The sequence below is a fragment of the Tamandua tetradactyla genome, chromosome 25, assembly GCF_023851605.1.
Source record: "Tamandua tetradactyla isolate mTamTet1 chromosome 25, mTamTet1.pri, whole genome shotgun sequence".
Taxonomy (NCBI): Eukaryota; Metazoa; Chordata; class Mammalia; order Pilosa; family Myrmecophagidae; genus Tamandua; species Tamandua tetradactyla.
In genome coordinates this window covers 20,220,197-20,240,726 of record NC_135351.1, presented here as the reverse complement: position 1 = coordinate 20,240,726, position 20,530 = coordinate 20,220,197, and the positions used below count along the sequence as shown (strand labels likewise).

At 40.5% G+C, this 20,530-nt stretch overlaps 1 protein-coding gene and 1 long non-coding RNA gene across 2 annotated transcripts in view; one reads left to right on the top strand and one right to left on the bottom strand.

The window, feature by feature from the left end:
- The window catches only part of LOC143668793 (uncharacterized), a 28,416-nt gene extending 14,030 nt beyond the window's left edge, over nucleotides 1-14,386 (top strand). Inside the window, exon 3 of the long non-coding RNA XR_013168552.1 lies at nucleotides 13,627-14,386. This is a non-coding gene — a long non-coding RNA (uncharacterized LOC143668793). The remainder of the gene's footprint in view (nucleotides 1-13,626) is intronic.
- The window catches only part of STMND1 (stathmin domain containing 1), a 31,564-nt gene extending 17,013 nt beyond the window's left edge, over nucleotides 1-14,551 (bottom strand). Inside the window, exon 1 of the mRNA XM_077143326.1 lies at nucleotides 14,389-14,551. Coding sequence (XP_076999441.1) covers nucleotides 14,389-14,469 — 81 coding nt within the window. The 5' untranslated portion in view covers nucleotides 14,470-14,551. The remainder of the gene's footprint in view (nucleotides 1-14,388) is intronic.
- Between the last annotated feature and the right edge of the window lie 5,979 nt (nucleotides 14,552-20,530).

The following is a 20,530-nucleotide window of genomic DNA, read 5'->3' as shown; positions in this document are numbered from 1 at the left end:
GTGGCAGTTTGTTACAGCAGCGACAGGAAACCAATACCGGGTGCAGTGTGAATCTACGAGGCACACGTTCCAAGGTGAACACATTCGTAAATCCTCAAGAATGAAAAGTAGAAGGACTGCTGCATATAAAGGCGTTTTTATAAAAAATGAAACTATCTTTATTGTTTTTGTTGGTTATAAAAGTAATAAAGACTCGGGCGGTATGATGGTGGCTCAGTGGCAGAGTTCTCGCCTGCCATGCCAGAGACCCAGGTTCGATTCCCGGTGCCTGCCCATGTAAAAAAAAAAAAAAAAAAAAAAAAAAGTAATAAAGACTCATAAAAAAATACTAAAGGAAATGGAGTAGAAAATAAGGAGTACCATCCCCTAGGCAGACGCGCTGTTAACATCTTAGTATGTAACTTCTCAGATGTGTCCGCTCAGGACATATAACCTTTAAAAATGAGTTGGAATTGGCCAAAAAGGTGTTCAAATCATTAGCCCTTAGAGAAATACAAATCAAAGAATGATGAGCTGACACTTCACACCCACTAAGATGGCTGTAATAAAAAAGACAATTTTGGTGAGGGTGTAGAGAAATTACTGTGGGAAAGTAAAATGACGCAGCTACTTTGGAAAATAATTTGTCAGTTCCTTAAAACATAAAACATAGTGTTATCATAGGACCCAGCAATTCCAATCCTAAATATAAAAAAAATCCAAATGAAATGAAAATATAGCCACACAGAAACTTGCACATGTTATTATTCATACTCTGTAAAAAGTGGAAACAGCCCAAATGCCCATCAATAGACAAATGGATTCACAAAATGTGGTAGATCCAAAAAACAGAATATTATTAACCAATAAAAATGTGATACATGCCACAACATAGGTGATCTTGAAAGTATTATGCTAAATGAAAGAAATGGTCTTTCAAGAAAGTCCATGCCTTTTAATGAAATGTCCAAAATAGGCAAATTTATAGAGACAGAAAGTAGACTTATTGGTAGCTTAGGGTTGCTAGAGTTGATGGGAGAAGAAAGAGTGACTGCTAACGTGTTTGTGGTTTCTTTTAGTGGAAACAAAAATGTTCTAAATTCGATTGTAGTGATGGTGGTGAATTGTATTCTTTAAATGGGTGAATTGTGTGGTATGTGAATTATATCTCAAAAATTTTAAAAATTGGGTTATATAGTAAATTATATAGTAGTATATTTCTGTAACCTGTTTTTATTTCCATTAACAATGTATCAGACATTTGCCTATGCCGGTCTGTATAGATCGTCCTTACTCTACTCAATGGTGTGAAGTAGTTTTTTTTTTTTTTATTAAATAAAGAAAAAAAGAAATTAACACAACATTTAGAAATCATTCCATTCTACATATGCAATCAGTAATTCTTAACATCATCACATAGATGCATGATCATCATTTCTTAGTACATTTGCATCGATTTAGGAAAAGAACTAGCAAAACAACAGAAAAAGATATAGAATGTTAATATAGAGAAAAAAATAAAAATAATAATAGTAAAAAAAAAGGAAAGGAAAAAGAAAAAAAAGACACAAACAAACAAACAGACAAACAAAAAAAAACTATAGCTCAGATGCAGCTTCATTCAGTGTTTTAACATGATTACTTTACAATTAGGTATTATTGTGCTGTCCATTTTTGAGTTTTTGTGTCTAGTCCTGTTGCACAGTCTGTATCCCTTCAGCTCCAATTACCTATTATCTTACCCTGTTTCTAACTCCTGCTGGACTCTGTTACCAATGACATATTCCAAGTTTATTCTCGAATATCGGTTCACATCAGTGGGGCCATACAGTATTTGTCCTTTAGTTTTTGGCTAGACTTACTCAGCATAATGTTCTCTAGGTCCATCCACGTTATTACATGCTTCATAAGTTTATTCTGTCTTAAAGCTGCATAATATTCTATCGTATGTATATACCACAGTTTGTTTAGCCACTCGTCTGTTGATGGATATTTTGGCTGTTTCCATCTCTTTGCAATTGTAAATAACGCTGCTATAAACATTGGTGTGCAAATGTCCATTTGTGTCTTTGCCCTTAAGTCCTTTGAGTAGATACCTAGCAATGGTATTGCTGGGTCGTATGGCAATTCCATATTCAGCTTTTTGAGGAACCGCCAAACTGCCTTCCACAGTGGTTGCACCATTTGACATTCCCACCAACAGTGGATAAGTGTGCCTCTTTCTCCGCATCCTCTCCAGCACTTGTCATTTTCTGTTTTGTTGATAATGGCCATTCTGGTGGGTGTGAGATGATATCTCATTGTGGTTTTGATTTGCATTTCTCTAATGGCCAGGGACATTGAGCATCTCTTCATGTGCTTTTTGGCCATTTGTATTTCCTCTTCTGAGGAAAGAGAAAGACTTCTGAAAGTCTTTTTCCCATTTTGTAACTGGATTGGCTGTCTTTTTGTTGTTGAGTTGGACAATCTCTTTATAAATTCTGGATACTAGACCTTTATCTGATATGTCGTTTCCAAATATTGTCTCCCATTGTGTAGGCTGTCTTTCTACTTTCTTGATGAAGTTCTTTGATGAACAAAAGTGTTTAATTTTGAGGAGCTCCCATTTCTTTCTTTCTTTCTTCAGTGCTCTTGCTTTAGGTTTAAGGTCCATAAAACCACCTCCAATTGTAAGTTTCATAAGATATCTCCCTACATTTTCCTCTAACTGTTTTATGGTCTTAGACCTAAGGTTTAGATCTTTGATCCATTTTGAGTTAACTTTTGTATAGGGTGTGAGAGATGGGTCTTCTTTCATTCTTTTGCATGTGGATATTCAGTTCTCTAGGCACCATTTATTGAAGAGACTGTTCTGTCCCAGGTGAGTTGGCTTGACTGCCTTATCAAAGATCAAATGTCCATAGATGAGAGGGTCTATATCTGAGCACTCTATTCGATTCCATTGGTCGATATATCTATCTTTATGCCAATACCATGCTGTTTTGACCACTGTGGCTTCATAATATGCCTTAAAGTCAGGCAGTGTGAGACCTCCAGCTTCGTTTTTTTTCCTCAAGATACTTTTAGCAATTCAGGGCACCCTGCCCTTCCAGATAAATTTGCTTATTGGTTTCTCTATTTCTGAAAAATAAGTTGTTGGGATTTTGATTGATATTGCATTGAATCTGTAAATCAATTTAGGTAGGATTGACATCTTAACTGTATTTTGTCTTCCAATCCATGAACACGGTATGCCCTTCCATCTATTTAGGTCTTCTGTGATTTCTTTTAACAGTTTTTTGTAGTTTTCTTTGTGTAGTTTTTTTGTCTCTTTAGTTAAATTTATTCCTAGGTATTTTATTCTTTTAGTTGCAATTGTAAATGGGATTCGTTTCTATACACATTACTAGTGTATAGAAAAGCTACAGATTTTTGAATGTTGATCTTGTAGCCTGCTACTTTGCTGTACTCATTTATTAGCTCTAGTAGTTTTGTTGTGGATTTTTCCGGGTTTTCGACGTATAGTATCATATCGTCTGCAAACAGTGATAGTTTTACTTCTTCCTTTCCAATTTTGATGCCTTTTATTTCTTTTTCTTGTCTAATTGCTCTGGCTAGAACTTCCAACACGATGTTGAATAATAGTGGTGATAATGGACATCCTTGTCTTGTTCCTGATCTTAGGGGGAAAGTTTTCAATTTTTCCCCATTGAGGATGATATTAGCTGTGGATTTTTCATATATTCCCTCTATCATTTTAAGGAAGTTCCCTTGTATTCCTATCTTTTGAAGTGTTTTCAACAGGAAAGGATGTTGAATCTTGTCAAATGCCTTCTCTGCATCAATTGAGATGATCATGTGATTTTTCTGCTTTGATTTGTTGATGTGGTGTATTACATTAATTGATTTTCTTATGTTGAACCATCCTTGCATACCTGGGATGAATCCTACTTGGTCATGATGTATAATTCTTTTAATGTGTTGCTGAATTCGATTTGCTAGAATTTTGTTGAGGATTTTTGCATCTATATTCATTAGAGAGATTGGTCTGTAGTTTTCTTTTTTTGTAATATCTTTGCCTGGTTTTGGTATGAGGGTGATGTTGGCTTCATAGAATGAATTAGGTAGCTTTCCCTCCACTTCGATTTTTTTGAAGAGTTTGAGGAGAGTTGGTACTAATTCTTTCTGGAATGTTCGATAGAATTCACATGTGAGGCCATCTGGTCCTGGACTTTTCTTTTTAGGAAGCTTTTGAATGACTAATTCAGTTTCTTTACTTGTGATTGGTTTGTTGAGGTCATCTATTTCTTCTTGAGTCAAAGTTGGTTGTTCATGTCTTTCCAGGAACCCGCCCATTTTATCTAAATTGTTGTATTTATTAGCGTAAAGTTGTTCATAGTATCCTGTTATTACCTCCTTTATTTCTGTGAGGTCAGTCGTTATGTCTCCTCTTCCATTTCTGATCTTATTTATTTGCATCCTCTCTCTTCTTCTTTTTGTCAGTCTTGTTAAGGGCCCATCAATCTTATTGATTTTCTCATAGAACCAACTTCTGGTCTTATTGATTTTCTCTATTGTTTTCATGTTTTCAATTTCATTTATTTCTGCTCTAATCTTTGTTATTTCTTTCCTTTTGCTTGCTTTGGGGTTAGTTTGCTGTTCTTTCTCCAGTTCTTTCAAGTGGACAGTTAATTCCTGAATTTTTGCCTTTTCTTCTTTTCTGATATAGGCATTTAGGGCAATAAATTTTCCTCTTAGCACTGCCTTTGCTGCATCCCATAGGTTTTGATATGTTGTGTTTTCGTTTTCATTCACCTCGAGGTATTTACTAATTTCTCTTGCAATTTCTTCTTTGACCCACTCGTTTAAGAGCGTGTTGTTGAGCCTCCATGTATTTGTGAATTTTCTGGCACTCCGCCTATTATTGATTTCCAACTTCATTCCTTTATGATCCGAGAAAGTGTTGTGTATGATTTCAATCTTTTTAAATTTGTTAAGACTTGCTTTGTGACCCAGCATATGGTCTATCTTTGAGAATGATCCATGGGCACTTGAGAAAAAGGTGTATCCTGCTGTTGTGGGATGTAATGTCCTATAAATGTCTGTTAAGTCTAGCTCATTTATAGTACTATTCAGATTCTCTATTTCTTTATTGATCCTCTGTCTAGATGTTCTGTCCATTGATGAGAGTGGTGAATTGAAGTCTCCAACTATTATGGTATATGTGTCTATTTCCCTTTTCAGTGTTTGCAGTGTATTCCTCACGTATTTTGGGGCATTCTGGTTCGGTGCGTAAATATTTATGATTGTTATGTCTTCTTGTTTAATTGTTCCTTTTATTAGTATATAGTGTCCTTCTTTGTCTCTTTTAACTGTTTTACATTTGAAGTCTAATTTGTTGGATATTAGTGTAGCCACTCCTGTTCTTTTCTGGTTGTTATTTGCATGAAATATCTTTTCCCAACCATTCACTTTCAACCTATGTTTATCTTTGGGTCTAAGATGTGTTTCCTGTAGACAGCACATAGAAGGATCCTGTTTTTTAATCCATTCTGCCAGTCTATGTCTTTTGATTGGGGAATTCAGTACATTAACATTTAGTGTTATTACTGTTTGGATAATATTTTCCTCTACCATTTTGCCTTTTGTATTATATATATCATATCTGATTTTCCTTCTTTCTACACTCTTCTCCATACCTCTCTCTTCTGTCTTTTCGTATCTGACTCTAGTGCTCCCTTTAGTATTTCTTGTAGAACTGGTCTCTTGGTCACAAATTCTCTCAGTGACTTTTTGTCTGAGAATGTTTTAATTTCTCCCTCATTTTTGAAGGACAATTTTACTGGATATAGAAGTCTTGGTTGGCAGTTTTTCTCTTTTAGTAATTTAAATATATCATCCCACTCTCTTCTAGCTTCCATGGTTTCTGCTGAGAAATCTACACATGGTCTTATTGGGTTTCCCTTGTATGTGATGGGTTGTTTTCCTCTTGCTGCTTTCAAGATCCTCTCTTTCTCTTTGACCTCTGACATTCTAACTAGTAAGTGTCTTGGAGAACGCCTATTTGGGTCTATTCTCTTTGGGGTATGCTGCACTTCTTGGAGCTGTAATTTTAGGTCTTTCATAAGAGTTGGGAAATTTTCAGTGATAATGTCTTCCATTAGTTTTTCTCCTCCTTTTCCCTTCTCTTCTCCTTCTGGGACACCCGCAACATGTATGTTTGTGTGCTTCATATTGTCATTCAGTTCCCTGATCCCCTATTCAAATTTTTCCATTCTTTTCCCTATAGTTTCTATTTCTTTTTGGAATTCAGATGTTCCATCCTCCAATTCACTAATTCTATCTTCTGTCTCTTTAAATCTATCATTGTAGGTATCCATTGTTTTTTTCCATCTTTTCTGCTTTATCCTTCACTTCCATAAGTTCTGTGATTTGTTTTTTCAGTTTTTCTATTTCTTCTTTTTGTTCAGCCCATGTCTTCTTCATGTCCTCCCTCAATTTATCGATTTGGTTTTTGAAGAGGTTTTCCATTTCTGTTCGTATATTCAGCATTAGTTGTCTCAGCTCCTGTATCTCATTTGAACTGTTGGTTTGTTCCTTTAACTGGGCCATATCTTCGATTTTCTGAGCGTGATCCGTTATCTTCTGCTGGCGTCTGGGCATTTAATCAGATTTCCCTGGATGTTGAGACCCAGCAGGTTGAAAGATTTTTCTGTGAAATCTCTGGGCTCTGTTTTTCTTATCCTGGCCAGTAGGTGGCGCTCGTGGCGCTCATCTGTCTGCGGGTCCCACCAGTAAAAGATGCTGTGGCTCCTTTAACTTTGGAAAACTCTCGCTGTAGTGGGGGGTTGCCAGCTGAAGCAGCTTGGGGGAGTGCCAATCTGAATCTCCCAGCCAGCCCGGGGATCCGCGCGCGGGGAGGGTCGCTGTCCTCCGCGGCTTGGGGGAGCGCCTGTCCAAATTTCCCAGCCGGCCCGGGGCACCAAGCATGGTGTGGGGGCGCCGGCCTCCGCGGCTTGGGGGAGCGCCTGTCCAAATTTCCCAGCCGGCCCGGGGCGCCAAGCATGGCGGGGGGGGCGCCAGCCTCCGCGGCTTTGGGGAGTGCCTATCCACTGTTCCCAGCCGGACTGGGAAGCCACGTATTTGGAAGGGACCCCGGTCGCCGTTCTCCACGGCTTGGGGATCTCCGATCCAATTCTCCCAGCTGGTCCGGGGGGCTGCGTGGGGGCGGGGGGCACCAGCCGTTGCGGCTTGAGGGGCCCGCCTGTCCAATTCTCCCAGCCGGCCCAGGAAGGAGGGAGGGAGGGACTCCGGCCGCCTGCCGCCTCGGCCCGGGGAAGCCCGCGCCCCTTTGCGATCTCACCGGAGCGGGTTCTCCCAGCCAGTCAGCCATTCCAGAATGGGGTACGCTGTCTTCTTGGTCTCTGTCATGGCTCCGGGAGCTGTTCTGTATCATTTCTACTTTCCTAGTAGCTGTTCTGGAGGAGGAACTAAGACCCGCGCGTCTTACTAAGCTGCCATCTTCTCCGGAAGTCTGAAGTAGTTTTTATGTGATGACTGCATTGTGGTCCATTTTATAACTATACCCCCATTTATTTAAGCTGTGTTGACTGGAGGACACCTAGGTAGTTTCCAGCTTTTCACTATGATAAACAGTGTTGCAATATCTGTGCATTTCCCTCAAGGTGAACAGGCAGTCCATGAGGATAAATTCCTAGATGTGGAATCACAGGCTCAAATGATTTGCACATCTTATGTTAACATGTGTTTCCAGATGGCCCTCCTAAAGTGCTGCACTAATTTACAATCCCATCTTCTCTTTACGAGGGGTCTATTTCTTTATACCAAGTTCCATTGCTTGGAAATTGGTAAAAACAAAGCATAAAAGGGGCCTGTCTGTGACAGTAAACCACAGGCTCCAAAATGCTGGTCTATGTCAAACTTTCCAGTTTCACAGCAAAAGAAGAAAAATAAGAAAAGTGTAATGCAATTTTTAAAAGGCTAAATTAATTTTATTTAAAGAACTGTCATTTATTTAGAGAGTATTTTAAAAATGTTACTATGTCCTAGAAGTGTTTTCTCAGATCTCTTGTAACTACTGTGTCTCCTCTCTACCCGTGCTGGCCTTTCTTTCCATCACTTGGGTTGACAGTTCTCCACTTCTCATGTCAGTGGAAGCCAAGATGTACAGTAGATGACACCAGCTAGTCCACCCTCCAGGACACACATACCACTGAGATAAGAACATTAACATCTTCTACTGGGTACTGTCTTCTAAATTATTCTTCTTGAGTCTATTGACTTTACCTTGTTAGCTTTCTTCTCCCTTGTGTCTTCCAAGGGAGTCTCCAACTCCCACTACCTGCAGCACAGCCCTGCTATATAGTGATACAATCTCATATCTCATTGGGGTTGTAAAAGTATTTAAGAGGAGTGGATGCTTGGCTTGGGTCTTGATACATGAGTTTCAAAGAGCAAAGAACAGAGCTATGCAAAGCAGGGGTATGGAAGAATGTGTCCTGAGACTTGAATTATTCTACCATAGTAGGATCAGATTGTGTGAGGCAGAAAGTGGTAGGACCAGGGGTGGAAACAGGAAGCCTTTTGTGATAAATAAAGGAGTTGGATTTTATCTTGAATGCACCAGGAAACCTCGGTAGAAGTTTTGTAAATGGAAGTAAAATAAAATGATCAGGTGTGTTTTTTAAAACAGTCACTCAGGAGTTGAAGTCAGGATAGGAAAGAACAGGTGGACCAGTTACCATGATCACAGCTGTACGGGGGACATTTGATTAAAGCATGAACCAGGGCAGTGACAGTGAAGATGGGGGAAAGGTGGTTCTCAGAGATGCTAGAAAGGTAGATAAATGGACCTCTCGGAGTCAGTTGGAGGGAGGGAGGGAGGTCCCTTCTTTATGCAAAAAACATTTCCTTTAGGGAAACTGGATAAAAAGTAATCATTGGCATGAATTTCTTAGTACTTTTACAATAAAAATCATAGAAATCTTTAAAATGCGAGTACATGTTTGACCATTTTCTGGAAGCACACAAAGTTTGAAGTTCCTAGAGGCTAAGTAGAAACCACAAAATTTAGGTTCTCATCATTCAATTAGGGATTCTTGCATGTTCATAGAGAGACACACATAACGCCTTATTGCATTTTGTTTATATAAAATGATGGCATCAAGGGAACCAACATTGGTTGACTGTGTTGAAGTCATTGTTTCTGTGGCTCTGAACTACAGGGGAAAATATTAAAACCAACCAAACAAGCAAGCAAACAAAAACTCAATGGGTCTAAAAAGAAATTTGTGCAAGGAGAAAGCCTGAGAGTAACTAAGTGCTTTGCTCTTTCACCCTCGTCATCTGTGCTCATAGGAGATGCCTATTCAGCCCCTGTGTAGTAAGAAGACCCAGAAAAAGAGTTCTTTTGTCTTCACAGATAACAAATTGAAGAGCGATCCTGTCTGAGATTTTTTCTTTTCAAGGGCTCAAAGTTCATGCTGAAAATAAAGATGCAAATCATGTTGAGCATTCTTTCCCCTCTTCCCAAATAAACTATTAAAAGCCAGGATTGGCAGTGATAGAAAGGTTTTCAGAAGTTCATTTTGTTTTGCTGCTCCATCCTTTTAAAAACCTAGTGGAGCACTGAGTTACACTAATAGGAACTAATTTTGACAGTTAACATTCCCAAATAGAGGTACTGAAAAATTTAACCGGTTTAACAACAACTGTGTCTCCTCTCTACCTGTGCTGGCCTTTCTTTCCATCACTTGGGTTGACAGTTCTCCACTTCTCATGTCAGTGGAAGCCAAGATGTACAGTAGATGACACCAGCTAGTCCATCCTCCAAGACGCACATACCACTGAGATAAGAACATTAACATCTTCTACCGGGTACTGTCTTGGAAGGCCCGCCTTGGAATTGAGGGCAAATTTGAATACTTTCAGTCTAAAAGGCTGTCTTCATAATAGTCTATGATCTACAACTTGGAACAGACTTAAGTGCCGCAACCCAGAATGACTTCATAATTGTTTTATCAAAGCTACTACAGCTAGTCGGATTTGGAACCCAGGCCTTGGCAAGGATTTGTGCTTATTTAGATACAGTCTGCCTTTGAGCACTATTAGCAACCCAAACTTTACCAGATGAAACAGCCTTCTAGTGTCAAATAACGTGCACCAGCCTTCAGTTTTCAGAGCAGAAATATAAGGTTTTTCTCCTTTGAAAACTAAGCATGTCTTTCAAATATCTTACCTACGTGTAATACATTCTAGATATTTTAATCGAATTTTGTAATCTAGACTCCAGAAGAGACATCGTAGAAAGACCAGAAATACTTATAAATTAATTAGAGCTATGCCTCTTGGAGATATGGTAAAACTGTTTTCTTTTTTCTATCTGTACATCCAGAGTTGATATTTTCACACCAATAAGAACTCTATCTGCATTACATAAGAAATGATAGGAGGAGGGTGCAGGGGGAAGATTTTATTTTTTCCTTGAGATGAAACTGTAGTAGAGGTGCAGATTCAATCTGTGTCTACATTTTGTATCAGTTTTATTTTATACTTCAGTATCTTGGGGATAAAATTTTATCACTTTTCGACAGAAATGAAAAGTTGTGAATTCCAAACTAACAGCTATGCATGGAAATCATCAACATTCCAAAATAGGTCTTGCTTTTAGCTATAGACAGATTTTTTTTTTTAGGTCTGGAGGTATTATATAAGTGTTCTAAAGCTTTTGGGAAAACAAATCTGCCAAACAGCTTGGAGGAAGTAATTTGTTGAGGCTCCCTGGGGTTAAAAACTTCTTAAATCAAATTATTGGCAGAGGCATTGTATAAATATATTTGTAGATATATATAATGAAATTGTTCCTCAAACTTAGATATTTCCTAGTTTAGTTCTGATAAATAGCAACCCTCCCAAACCACTCAGAAATACAATCTTTTAAAAATTTGAACTTTAAGAAGTCATTTAGTCCCTTCTACTGACAATAAACAAGAAATTTCTTATAAAATACAAGAAAAACTATGGAGGATTTTTGAAGATCATCAATCCCAATCTAGTCTCTCCTTCCCCTTTTACAACAGGCAGGAATTTTGAGTTATTCATATAGAAAAAGAGCATGTTTTCCAACTAAGAGAAGTTTTCCATGCTTAATATTATGTATTTTTTTTTTTTTCGGGGTGTATGGCCTGGGAATCGAACCCAGATCTCCTGCGTGAAAGGTGAGCATTCTACCACTGAACCACCCGTGCACCCTAATATTATGTATTCTTTTATTACAATGCCTTCTTATCTCTTTAGACTAAAATAGAAGTGAAGAGAAAGTCTGTAGACAGGTCTTAGGAAGTTTCATTTAGAATATTTTTAATGCTATGCCGGTAAGAAAAATATTTCCTGCAAGCAAACATGTCTATCTCACTTTCAAGGCACTGCTGAGTTACTGAACTCTGAAAAGTACACTTATTTGGAATCCCTATGCATTTATGCAAATAGCTAAAGCATTATTCTGATAGCTATGGAGTGTTTAATTAATAATAATCAAACCTTGCCCAGATCAGGTTTCCAAAGTCAAGTGCGTGGGGAGGAGTGGGGATACACAGAGAGTCTCTGCCTCAATTGGCTCTGAGTCTATTTTCAGGATATTTTAACATTGAACTTCTTTCCTGCTGACTGCTATTGGTCTAGTTATGCCTCATAAGACAAGAGGACACCACGGAATCTGGAGAACTGGAAGGGACCTGCAGTCAGTCCAGAAATATTCATCAGTGCTTGGTCTGCACCAGGCATTGTAGGAAACACTGAAGATACAAAGATTAGAAAACAGAACCAAAACCAAAACCAAAAAAAAAAACAACAACCTAGTTCCTGTCCTCAAGGAGATAACAGCTCAGAATGAGAGGCAAACATGTAAATAAATATATACAGTAACAGGTCTTAAAAATATAAGAGAATGTATTTATAAGATCAGCTGTTCCAGCATGGTGGCAGGGACAGGGAGGGGGTGTCGGCAGGAGCTTAGGGAGCAGTGGCCTTGAGCAGTCTTGAAAAATGGGTACAACTTTGGCATGTGTGGACCAGGAAGGCGTGGGTGGGAGGTCTGAATGGAGAGAAAACAGCAGATGCAGTGGCATGGAAATAGAAAGAGAATGGGTTTAGGGAAGAACAAGCGATAAAGTATGTTTAGAATATGAGGTTGGAGAGAGAGGAAACCGGAGAAATTGACAGGAGCCGGCTCAAGTTGCTACTAGTATGGTGTGCTGAGGATTTAGGATTTTATCTTAAACTAATAATAGTAACAACTGATAATAAGTCCTTATTTTGTGCCAGGAATTATAAGTACTTTTTTTATGAACTGAATTCATTCGAGTTTCACAATCCATCTATGAAATAAATATTATTATCCACATTTTACAGATAAGGAAACTGAGGCACAGAGAGGTTAAATAACTTGACCAAGGTCACGGCACTAACAAGTAGTGAATTCAGGAATCAAACCTAGGAACTCTACCCTTGACCACTGGCTTATGTGCCTCACCAATGGGTCAGGATTTTCTTTTCGCAGAAGACATCAAATTTGATTTTAAAAAGTGGGATGGAGAATTGCAGCTTGAAGACAGGTGGGGGTGGGTAGAGGAGAAAAGATACAGTCCTAACCAGTCAGGAGACATGTGTCAAAGCCCAAATAAGAGGTGATGAGGCTCTTAATCAGGCAATTCAGGAGGGAACATAGGAATCCTCCCAGGCCTTAGGAGGCTTGGCCCGGAGGGATCTTGTATATTTAACACTCAAAAAGGATTGCTTTTAGGACCCCCTCCTGTTCTATCCAACAAAATTATCTTCATTAGTAATCACAAAATGGAACAAACAATGGTAATGGCCGGAAAAAGAAACACAAATAGTGAAAAACTGATTCTATTGAATATCTTATAAATATCATGCCAGTAACATAAATAAAAAATAAAGATTTTTTTACAAACAAGGGAAAAGAGTAGTGGATGAATACTTTTAAGTTACCTTGATGGACTTCTGGGAAAAGAGAGAAAAACCTTATTCCTACATATTTCTCCAAAGCAATAATGAATAACTACAAAAATGACTGCCCAAACTGTTCTCAAGGAATCTATAAATCTGTGGGAGGAAGCCCTTAAACCAGATATGTATCACCTGGTAAGGGAGCATCACAGCATTGTGTCTGAGCTCAGTACTGAAAGTTAGGTAGGAATTCACCAGGCAAACCGGATGGGGCAAGAGAGGGCATTCCAGGGAGAGGGGAATGGCATGGAAGTGTGAAGTCAACCTGGGAGAACAAGCTCTGAAGGTCATTTAATCGGCAGGCCTGAGAGTGCATGAGTAGAGGGAAGGTAGCAGAGGAGAAGATGACATTAGAGAGGAGAAATGTATTTCAAGTACTCCAGGAGCCCAGGGAATATGCCCTGCACCCAGCAGCTGCTCTAACTAGCACTCAACAGCGTCTTGCCCAGTGTTGACTCAGAGAAAGTAAGTGCTCTGTAGGTAAAGTGGCCATGCATTCTGGTTTGCTGTCCTTGCAAATATATTTGTAATGTTTCCTTTCATTCTCAGAAGTATCTCGATTTTGATGACAAATTGAATGGTAACCCTATCTTTGGGTAACTCTCTCTCTCTCTCTCCAAGGGATCCCTGTCAGTTCTTAATTCTCACTGTGGAATCTTGATGGAGAGGAGGATGGGAAGAAATTGTGGACCTCATTTCTGTCGTGACCAACCCATCCTTCCAATCTCCATCCCCCAAAAGATCCCACAACCTGCCTGCAGAACAATTACCAGGGGATGCAACCTTGAGGTAGAATGGAAAGAGCATTGGAATGAGGCCATTGAAATCTAGATTTTATCTCTAGCTTTGCCTCCAAACAAGCTGTGCAGCTTCAGGCAAGTCACCACCTCTCTGTAAAGGGAGGGGACTCAGCCAGATGGCTTCTAAAATCTCTCCCAGCTCTAAATAACTCCCAACGGACACACTTACCGGAAGCCAATGCTACATGGACGTTTCCAGGAACTCCCACCTTCTCCTGAGAATCCCAGGCAACCTACCCTTCGCAGAACACGCCGCTCATCCCGCTGTGCCTGCCTCTGCTCTGGGGAGCGACCGCCTTCGCAGGCTCCTTAAACACAACAGGCTGTCAAAGCTAGTCAGACAGCTGCACGAAGTCCTGATGAAGAGAGCAACTAAAGGCCGGCAGAGTGAAACTGGCCCCACCCCTCCCAAGCCCTCCCAACAACCCACCCCTAGACTTGCTGGGAGGCCCCGCGGATCCTGCTGCAGCTGCTTCCAGCAGCCGCTAAACGTGAGAATTGCAAGGTTCCTCCCAGGCAAATGGCTAGTAAAAGACTTTATGCCTGTTTGAATTTTTTCTTTACTTAATTTTTTTTTTTTTACCTTGGATCCCTCTTCCCAGCCCTTTTTGGGCACATGGACGCCTCTCGGCTCTTCAGTTGGCTGGGAAGGTGCACAGCCCATGCTCTGGCGGGCTTCTCGGGCGCCCCTGTGCGCAGAGACCCAGCACCCCCGCCGCCGGCACCTCGCGCCCTTACAGGCTCGGCAGGAGGCGCTCGGGCGTTTGCGCCGCTGCAGGCGACTGTTGCCACAATAAACCGCGTCACATGGAGCTGGGACCTGGGAAGCGATGGGACTTTTGTCGTTGGAACCAAAAGAGCCGAGGCGTCTAAATCACACCTCTGATGCAAATCCCAGCCCTCTCCAGAAGTGAGTGGAGAGAGCCCCTGCCTGGCAGAGTTAGTCTTCAAAGTGCAGTATTCGCATGCATCCTGCAGGGACCTCTTATTTTTTCCTTGCTAAGGCACTGTGAGGGCACGCCCCCACCTCCGGCGCCTGGACCCCTCGCTCGCACTCTAGTATACGCTTTTGTCCTTCAGGCTCTGTGGGACTGTGCGGCAGGTGATCGTGTGGGGACCCCGCATCTGCAGAGACCGCCCCTGAGGGCAGGTGGGCGGTGGAGGTGGCCGGGACCTTGCCACAAGGCAGTGTGACAGGGGGACCTCGGAAAGTACAGTCACGTAAACAGAGACCCCCACAGTCAGGAAAGCCAGCCGTTTAGGATCATACACAACAGCTCACCCGGTGCCAAATGGGCCATACAAATCATTTTTATCAAAGGTGCATTTCATGGGCTTTATGCGGTAAGGAAAGAGATGAATGTGTATCTTTTTCTTAGAGAATTAAATACAGTGTAATCCATAAAAGTAGGCAGACTGGACATATCCCTCAAATGAGCAACAAGTTTGTCTTCCTGGAATTTTCCGCTATTATTCTATGTTTAATTACTACTTCTTATTTTGGGAAATTTTTTTTTTAAAGCTAAAAGTGATCTTAGAGGTCATCTACCGACCCTTCATTTTACAAGCTGCAAACTTAAGAGAGGCTGAGTGACTTTTCCAAGATCATGGAGCATCTTAGTGAGGCTTTGGGCCCAGGAACCAGGTGGCCTGACTTGCAGTTGCTCGTTTGAGGGATGTGTCCAGTCTGCCTACTTTTATGGATTACACTGTGTTTAATTCTCTAAGAAAAAGATACACATTCATCTCTTTCCTTACTGCATAAAGCCCATAAAATGCACCTTCTATAAAAATGATTTGTGTGGCCCATTTGGCACTGGCCTGACTTGCAGTCCCTCCATGGATCCACAATGCTAGGAAAACACAACTAAGGATACTTGGAAATGAAAAAACTCTAGATCCTTCCAAGGAAACTAAGGCTCAGTTCTGTTATGACACTGATTATTAACTTTATATCATTTAAACACATTTTGCTTGCCTTTCCTTTTACTGCCTGAATGATATTGCTTGTCAATTTTTCCTTTACTAAAATTGAGGAAGGGGAAAGAAGAGAGGATATAATGCAAGTCAGAGCATTATAATTGTCAAGCAACATGCATTAAAGATTTATGAATGAAGTCTTGAAACGAGACTAAAATGATGTTTTGGGAACATCTTGGAAAGTCTTCATTCATGGGTGTAATAATTTGAATGAAATGTTCTAACTAGAAACTGGAAAATTCTCAACTCCAATTCAACAGAAAGAACACCTATAAAATGTTCTTTAGGAAGCTTAATGAAATGTATGTAGAATGAACTTTTAGGATAAGAATACTGTAGACAACTTTTTTTTTCTTTTAAGGCAGTCTGTGAGTAGGTGTTTGCTAGGACTTCAATATGAATGAATGAGGTGCTACCTACATGTGATTAGGTATCTTTTGGGATGTCCCATATTTGCAGTCTAAATGTTGTGCAAATGCTCTTTCTGCTTGGGATGTACTAACACCAGCACATGCTGGCTCATGTGAACTGATTGTTAATTTTTCAGACATATTTGGACCCAGTTATTAAATACATTCATTATTAAAAAATTAAACTCTCCAAACTTAAAGTTAAGTAATTATATTTGAAATAAAGGTCATAAATACTCAAAACTTATCACTTCCTAATTACTTTATTGCATTTTACAATGATGTATGCCGTATCTGTATGGGGGAAATACCATGTAACGCTGTTCATGTGCCTCTCTTCCCGACTCCACATTCAGTGATGTCACATCGGATGGTTTGAAATCAGCCAGTAAAGGAACATGTTCACCATGAAAATTGGCAAATGCTGCTAATCAGGGCTTTTCGTTTTATTCCAGAGAGTTGATTATGAAATATCTACCAGTCTTTCCTCTTATATTCAGGAATGCCAAAGAATGGCTCTTCTCTCTTCACCCTCCTCTCTCTCTCTCTCTCTCTCTCTCTCTCTCTCTGTGTGTGTGTGTGCACGTGCAGTAAAGCATCCTCAGCCACCCCACGCCATAGTCATGGAATGTGTATAATTTTCATATCTCCCTCTATACTGCAGCTGAGACTATCTGAAGGTTCTGTTTGGTCTTAGATCACCTGTTTCCACTCTGAAGTCTGGTAGAAAGAAAAGTCCCTTGATTCTCAACAAAGCAAGGCCATTCGCTTGTTCAATTTTAAAGTTTGGCTACTATCCTTGAGTTGTCTCTTCAGTTTTGAAGTTCGTGGGAAGTCAGGGGTGAAGAAAGCTGGGTCTCACTAGATCTATTTTACACTTCCCTCCAATATTTATTTAAACCTGAGGTGTGTCTTGGCCTTTGCTCTCTGCAGTGCCGAGGATATTGTAGGGAACAGTATGTCTCAAATGTTAATGGGCGTTCGGACCGCTGGGGATCTGGTTAGAACGCAGCTTCTGATTCAGTGGGTTTGGGGTGGGGCCCCAAATGCCACATTTCCCTCAAGCTCCCCAGTGATACCAACACTGTTGGTTGAGGACCAACAAGGGTATAGAACACCTGTGGACATTAAATCATTGCTTCAAAAGACAGAAAGTTCAAAGGAAAATGGGAGGAAGGAGAAAGACATGAGGCTGAAGATGATAGGGAAGAATTAAGGTAAGTAGGCTAGACAGTAAAGTAGGACATCTTTTCATCATGATATTCCCAAGTTAGTAAGTACCTTTGTGCATAAAATTACAACTGGGAGCCCCAGTGCCAAACCAACTTCTTACACTTCTTCCCTGGTAGAGAAGGGATTTTGTAAGTTGGTGGGTCAGGGTGAAGGAGGAAAGAAAATCCTTCCTTGCCCTCATGCAGGCTCTTCTCTCTGCTCTGCTGGAAAGTTCGCCTTCCTGGGATGGACGGTGTGGTGGGTTGAATGATGTTCCACAATTTAGGTACGTTCTTGGTTTTGAGCCACATTTCTTAGGTGTGAAACCATTGTAAATAGGACCTCTTAGTAGTTAAGGAGTGAGATTGGGCCTTAATTTGGATTACTGGAGTCCTTTATAAGCAGAAGAAATTTAAATATTGTGAGAGAAAGCCACAAGGAGGAGCTGGAAGCCACACGTCATTGGAACCTAGAAGAGAAGGAGATATATCACCCTGCGATGGGAAAGCCAAGGAACTGAGGATTCCCAGCCAGCCAGCACTGTACCAGCCCCTGAGGAACACAAGCTTTGTGGCCTCTGAAACTATGAGCCAAAAAATTGAAGCCAGCGCATTGTGTAGTATTTGTCATAGCTGCTCAGGCAAAACTAAGACAGAGGGTAAAGCAGAAAGCACACATGCCTGCCTGCGGCATGAATAGCAATTTGTCTATGAATAGAAAAATTATGTATTGACCTTCACTCACAGACATGTCCCAACTGACTCATTATTACAGGAATAGCTAACAGATTCTAGTGCTTGCCATGTTCCAGATTGTGTTCTCATTGCCTTGCCTTTATTTGTTTAATATTCCCAGCAACTTCATGAGATAGGTACAATTATCATTAGCCCTGTTTACAGGTGAGTAAACTGAGATTCAGTATCATGTCCAAGGTTGTCTCAGTGCTGGGCATTGAGCCCTGGTGTCCTGGCTTCAGAGCCCATGGTCTTCACTGTCTATGAGGCAGGACCTTGAGTTGTTTTGCTAGCGGGGGACTGGAATTTTTAAGGCATCAGCTTGCTCTTACTTGATTCCAACTTGTGACTTGTCTTACAAGGTTCATTTTGCAAGGACTCAATTGGTCAAATCTGGTCATGAAAATGACTGTTAGTTTTTTAAAAATTTTCTCCAGACCAACTAGCTCTTGATGGGTTCTAGTTTGCAGTGTTGGTCTGGTAAGCACCAGGGCATACATCAGTCTGCAAGGTTCATGTTCTTTTCTAGGCCAAGGATGTGTCCCGCCAGCTTTCTGTAGCCCTCCCCATGGGTTTGTATCAAATCCTCTCTCCTCTCTCTGAGCTGCTGCTGACCCTACAGTCTCAACAGATGTCTTGCCCACTGTCTCCCAGAAAGAAAGGATGGAACCTCTTCCATTCTCTTCCTTCCTCTACAATGTACATTTCATGATTGTCTTTACCCGATTATCAGAAGAGATTGTCTTATTAGCCCTGCAGCATGGCCAGGTGGACACATTAGCTCCTTATTATATGCTTCTCCATTCCTGCCCATGTGTGCATGCACGCATACACAAACACACACACACACGCACGTGTGTTTATGAGCAGCAGGTACTGACCCTAGGACCAGTTTGCGATGGAGAGAGCTTTGAGAAAACTACTGCAAAGACACACAGCTTTCAAACTAGGCGTCTGTACAGCTCAGCCTTGTAGGGCTCTAGGTCAAATTATAATAAGAGAAGCTTCTGCCCCTGCTTCTCTATAATCCAGAGTTAGATCTCCCAACTTTGTACCTTACTATTGTCCTTCCAATAACTTGATCTCAAAGACCAACTCCCCCAGGGCTACTCAGGCTTTGAGGAAAACTGGCTCACCAAACACCACGGCATCTTCATAATTTGTAATAAGGAACCTAGAGGCTTCCATGGGAATCAGGAATTCAGAGAGGTACTTTAAAATGAGAAAGATATGGAATTTGGGGTTCAGATATGTGTTGCTATTTACCAGCTGCATTCGGGTTCTCAAGAGAAATAGAACTGACTATATATATTTACTGAGCTCTGTAGAGAAGATCACAGGCTGATAACTCCAATAAAGGTGATTCTGAAGTCTGGCTGGCTGAAGTTGAGGCTGAAATTCTTCTTTCTGATGTCTAAAATCTTCAGTTCTGACTTTTAAGACCCCCAACTGATTGCTTGAGGATCCAGTTGCTGAGGATTATGGTTTTTGTCGACTGTAGATGCAATCAACTGATTATAGATGCAATCTATCTACAAAATATCCTCATAGTAACTCAGGCCAGTGCTCACTTGACCAAACAACTGGACATCATAAACTAGCCAAGCTAACAAATGAAATTAACCATTACCCCAGCTTTCTGACTGAGCTTCTCTGATCCCAGTTTCCTTACATGAGTTATTCCTATGTCAGAGGGTATCTTGGGCCAAAATGTAGACTACGAAGCCAGAAAGCCATCAGTGTGAAGAATAGCCCCATTTCTCTTAAATAATTTGGTAGAGCATATCAGCACCATCTCTCTGTAAAGGATTGAGTATGTGAGGGAAGCTGATGGCTAGATTGGTATTTCTATTTTTATTAATCAATCATTGGTTTAAGGCACAGGTTGGAAAACTGTGGCCCAAGGGCCAAATACAGGCTACTGCCTGTTTTTGTGTGACTACACACACGAGCTGACAATGTTTATGACATTTTTAAAAGTTTGGGAAAAATCAACAGAAGAAGAAGGTAGCCTTTGAAAATTATATGCGATTCGTATCTCAGTGTCCATAAACAGAGTGTTAATGGAATACTACCATGCCCATTTGTTTATATATTATTCCTGGCTCCTTTGAATCTGCAAGGGCAAAGTTGAATGGGTTGCAAAAAAGACCATAACAAAAAAATATTATCTGGCCTTTTAGGTGAAAAATTTTGCTAATCCCTGACTTAAAATGGTAAAGTAATTCCTATAAGGGCATTAAAAACTATGTGGAGCCCTAATGAAGTTTGTGCCTTTTCCAGAAGTTCCAAAGATTCCAAGGGAATAACTTCCAAACAAAGAAGGAAATTTGTCTCATTAAGTAACAGAACTCCCGGGGCCTGTAAAACATTTTAAGTGGCTTCACTC